The sequence below is a fragment of the Durio zibethinus genome, chromosome 21 (assembly GCF_047325235.1).
Source record: "Durio zibethinus cultivar Kanyao isolate XHJ-2024 chromosome 21, ASM4732523v1, whole genome shotgun sequence".
NCBI classification, from domain to species: domain Eukaryota; kingdom Viridiplantae; phylum Streptophyta; class Magnoliopsida; order Malvales; family Malvaceae; genus Durio; species Durio zibethinus.
In genome coordinates, this window is record NC_143182.1 from 10,723,050 (window position 1) to 10,727,533 (window position 4,484).

A 4,484-nucleotide genomic window follows, 5' to 3' on the forward strand; every position below is an offset into this window, starting at 1 on the left:
TCAAAAAACAAAAGCGGACAAAGACAATGAGATCGGCGATTATTACAATGGAAAAGGTTAATTAACTTAAGGTAAGATTTAAATAAAATTTTTAATCTAGTGATTATTAAAAGTTTTATTAGATAAATATAGTGATATACTATAATTCTATATGGTATCTCTAATTAAAGATCTAAAATTATACAACCAGGTCGGTGGACAAAAAAAAACGACACAGCATCGTTATCAATTTTGATCCGTTGATTTACTCGAATCTGAATGGTCAGGAACTAAGATGTTTCCGTTGTTTGTGCGTCAAGCATCCACCTTTCCATATCGTCCTGACTTTAACTGTATATAAATATTACCCTCGGAGAGGTTTGTTTCTTCCTCGCAAAGTTTGTTCAAATTCCTTCAACTTCCATCAAAGGCAAAGAAAACCTAAGAACTCGGGTCAAGTCTCTTTTCGTTGTTTTTTCGACGGTATAATTCGATGATATTCCTCTTGTCAAGTTCGGTTATGTTTCTTGATTAAGAGGCCTAGGGAGACTGTGACTTGACCAAATTTTTGTTAGATATGAAAGCGTTTCCTTCCTATAGTTTCCAAATTAAGATTCACATGGTTGTGCAATTTGATTGAACCAGGTGCAGCGAAGATGGAAAAATAGTTAAAACCAATAACATTACAATTATGGGTTCCAATATAATGTTTTCTTTTATTCTATGATCAATGTCCTGATCTCAAGAATCTTAACAGGCTAATATGATCAAGTAATTTATATCAATTTAGTTATTTCCTTTCACAATTCTTTCAGCTTGCCTTTCATGCACCCCATATCTGATGAATCTCATTTTCTAATTCCATATATGGAACAAATAGCTTTTATCTATGTGCGGACATTCGTTTTACACCCTGGATTTGTTTATTTGATTGGCCTGTGTTTTGCAGGTTCGATGCTGTAGGCGACAAATTAATATATGAAACAGAAAATCTTTCTCGAGTAGTAATGGAGCATCGTAGTTATGTTCCTTTTTTGTTGATCATGATCTTGCAATCACAAACTAGCTTGTCATTGTCATGGCCTTCATGGGGAAGGGTTCTGTTTTCTGGACAGGAACAAAGCGCGGAAAATCAATTCCATAATTGGGCAATAACAAGGGATTTTTCTGCAGAATTCTCACTAAAAGCCGTTGATTATACGGAAGGAATTCAACTGGTAGAAAATGCTAAAAGAAAACTGGTCAGCTCCAACTCATGTTGGCAAAGAGCTTATCAACAAATATTTGCCGCCTGCTCTGAGATCATTGGGGATGACAGCGAAAAACGGAAAAGATTTGCTTGGGATCTTTGCAATTGCTTTCAGAATGACTCGGGAAGGCCCTATTTTCCTCACTGTCAACAGGAGTCTTCGATGCAAAAATGTCTTGCAAAGTTGGATGACATTTCCTATCAAACTTATCTTCAATTCTTTCTTGAAACCAACACAATTTGTTATCAGCTACAGTAAGTACTATGTACTGATTAATAGAAAAGATTTTAGAAGCAATCTGTTATTTGCTGTTGTATATAGAATTATGACAATTTATTGATTTTAAAATTGTTTTACAAATGAACCAAACTTTGATTCTGTTTTAAACCGCAGGGCTACTGCATTCAGGCTTCAAACAGAAAAATTGGTGAATGATTTGAAAAACACAGCTCATATTGCAGAGGAAAAAATGGATAACATCGAAATGAAAACAGAGCAGTTGTTACAGAGCTCAAACAATATTCTAAGTTCTCTTAATACGATTGATCAACACTCCCAGCAAGTTGCTGAAACAACTAAGAATGTGTCGGATCACATGGATATTGTAGTGGAACACTCCATGGCGGTTTTCAAGCAATCTCAACAAATCGCAGCTTTTCAATCAGAATTGAAGACAGGACAAGAGCAAATGAAAAGTAATTTGGAAGAAGGGATGGCAACGCTTAATCACTCTTACAAAGACTTGGGTGATAGACTTGATGACATAAAAGATGAGACTGTTGAAGTAGAGAAGAAAATAAACGAAGTTGGTGATGTAATGTCTGAGAAAATGACTACCTTGCAGAGCAGAGCAGATGATATTGGGAAAATGACAGGAATTTCCCTGGAAAAACAGAAGCAGCTTTTAGATAAGCAATCAACAGCTCTTGAGGGTCTTCAAGCGATTACTGAATTTCAATCTCAAGCACTAGCTGAGAGCAGGTAACTCTATTTGCAGAGCATTTTATGAGCAAGTATCATTACATCAACAGAATTTATTGGAAATATTTACCTAGAAATAGCTCATCGACCCTAACTTTGCAGGGCTTCGCTGAAAGAGTTGGCTGAATTTGGCCATACGCAACAAGAAATGCTTCTTCAGCGGCAACAACAGCTTGAACAAGCCCATGAACATCTGGTTGAGAATTCAAAGTCTATATTAGCAGCTCAGGTTTGTGTTTTATATCTGCATTGTTACTCAAAACAACATGATTTGTTTTATACTAATTTGATATTGCTTTCTTCATAAATTGAACGTTGGAAAATATCAATACAGGAAGCTTTTGAGTTCAAGCAAGCCCACATGTTTGCAGCTTTGGATAAGCTCTTTAGCCTCCATAATGCCATGTTGGTTGAATCCCGTTTGATCAAAGCTTTCTTCCTTTATTGCTTATCAATATTTGTACTCTATGTGCTTACCAGTACAAAGCAAACATACACCGTGAGACCCCGACTCTATATTGGTATGTATGTACATCTTTTTTTTTTTTTTCCTTTTAAATTGAACAATTGCTTTATTCAAATGGCCATATATATACATATATATATATATATATATAATTCATTACATTTCTTAATTCTGACAGGTTTATGTGCTTCATTCATGATTGAAATGGCAATACTGCGATATTCCATGAATGATATTGAGCAACAAACATGGCTTCTTAATCTGGTTAGGCTGCTCTATACGATCCTTGCATCGATCCAACTTCTATTCGCCATATATTCATATAGGTATATGAAGGGATCATTCTTCTTTTTTTGTTCTTTTTTCTTACTTTCATTTGATCAGACTAATGTGTATGAGTGTGTGTGTGTGATTCATAAAATTACTTTAAATGTCTGGCTGTTTAGTAATAACGATATCTAAGTTTAATATCTGAGAGCGATGCCTTCACTTCGTTACAGGGATTACGAAATGTTGAACCATCAAATGCTGCTGACATTGATTGAGAAGGTTAATAGCATCCGGAAAAACTCAGACTTGTCTTGGGAGACAGATAGTGATGTGGACTGGTCATCCTGGATTGATACCGAATTTCCAGATGATGTAGACAATCTCAAGGACCCGGACTATATGCCTCCGGTTCCAGCAGAAGAGAGTAAAGAGAATTCATTTGAAACTTCCTCAATTTCAAGGAAATATGATCTCAGACCCCGCCATGGATGTCGAAGTTTTCTCTAATTTAACAAGCTTGCTGATTACGGTTGTCCTCGAAAGGTCCCTTTCCTGCCAATCTGACTACTTGATTACAGCTATAATTTCGTGCCAGTCGAATCACCGGAAGATGTATTTAGCAAATAAGGTTAGACGGCGATCAAGGACCTGAAAACAGTTGTCCTCTAAACATCTAGGCCATTACGTTGTCAGGATGCCAGGATATTTACATTCGAGCCAACCTTCCGTTTGTTTCTAATTGTATTAGTGAAAGCTCGATTGCTTCAAAATTCTTAACAATGAGAAAATACTAAGAGCAAGCTTTATATATGTGTATATGCCATTAATAAACAAATTTAGACTGCATAGTTATTCAAACAGAACTGGATTACTGGATTAATAGCTGTTGCTGGGTAGACATGAAACAAAACTTTTAGCTCGTAGCCACGCACAAAAAAGAGATCCGCACTACACAACAACATTTTTCCGATTAACCCTGAATGCTTCATATGTAGTTATTAGTCAATCAGCCATTCAACTTTCTTAAATTGTTTGCAATATTAAATTGTAAGATTTTGTTTCCATTCATTGAAGCTAAATTAAGAAGAGAGATTTTTCCTATTTTCGCAACTACGGTCTCTTTTGGTTACTAGAAAGGGTGTCCAACTATCTGGCAGGCTTGGGCATAAATTTTTAGGTTTGAGCTTAAGTCGATTGAAATATTTAGGGCCATGAACCTAGGTTTGGGTACGCCTACTCGGACCGTACTCATCCCTAGCCCATATAGAATATTGGAGTCTAGAGATTAGAGAACACAAATTTATGGAATATATTTGATATGGCAGTTAATATTAGCATATCGCTCCAATTTATACAGCATTAGATTTGGGTATACCAACTACGCAGGGAAAGAGAAGAAAATGGTGATTTCAAAATTTAAAAAAAAAAAGGAAAATATGAGAAGTTTTACAAGATAAAATGAAATTAATAATAACTAATGGTATGATAGTCGTCATTTATTTGGTTTTTCTACGATGGTGGATCGATTTCAGCTTTTG

At 35.6% G+C, this 4,484-nt stretch overlaps 1 protein-coding gene across 1 annotated transcript; it reads left to right on the plus strand.

Moving 5' to 3' along the window:
• Positions 1-986: 986 nt before the first annotated feature.
• LOC111306494 (protein GAMETE EXPRESSED 1-like) lies at positions 987-3,757 on the plus strand. The gene is made up of 6 exons (XM_089751102.1): positions 987-1,483; positions 1,587-2,210; positions 2,313-2,439; positions 2,545-2,731; positions 2,855-3,002; positions 3,177-3,757. Exons 1-6 carry the CDS (start codon positions 987-989, stop codon positions 3,451-3,453), a joined length of 1,860 nt encoding a protein of 619 aa, XP_089607228.1. The 3' UTR covers positions 3,454-3,757.
• Positions 3,758-4,484: the final 727 nt, after the last annotated feature.

Coding starts and splice junctions, on each gene's coding strand:
- LOC111306494 (XM_089751102.1), top strand. CDS start 987: ATGGAGCATCGTAGTTATGTTCCTTTTTTGTTGATCATGATCTTGCAA. Junction 1,484..1,586: donor ACAATTTGTTATCAGCTACA/GTAAGTACTATG, acceptor AAATTGTTTTAC/AAATGAACCAAACTTTGATT. Junction 2,440..2,544: donor AGTCTATATTAGCAGCTCAG/GTTTGTGTTTTA, acceptor ATATCAATACAG/GAAGCTTTTGAGTTCAAGCA.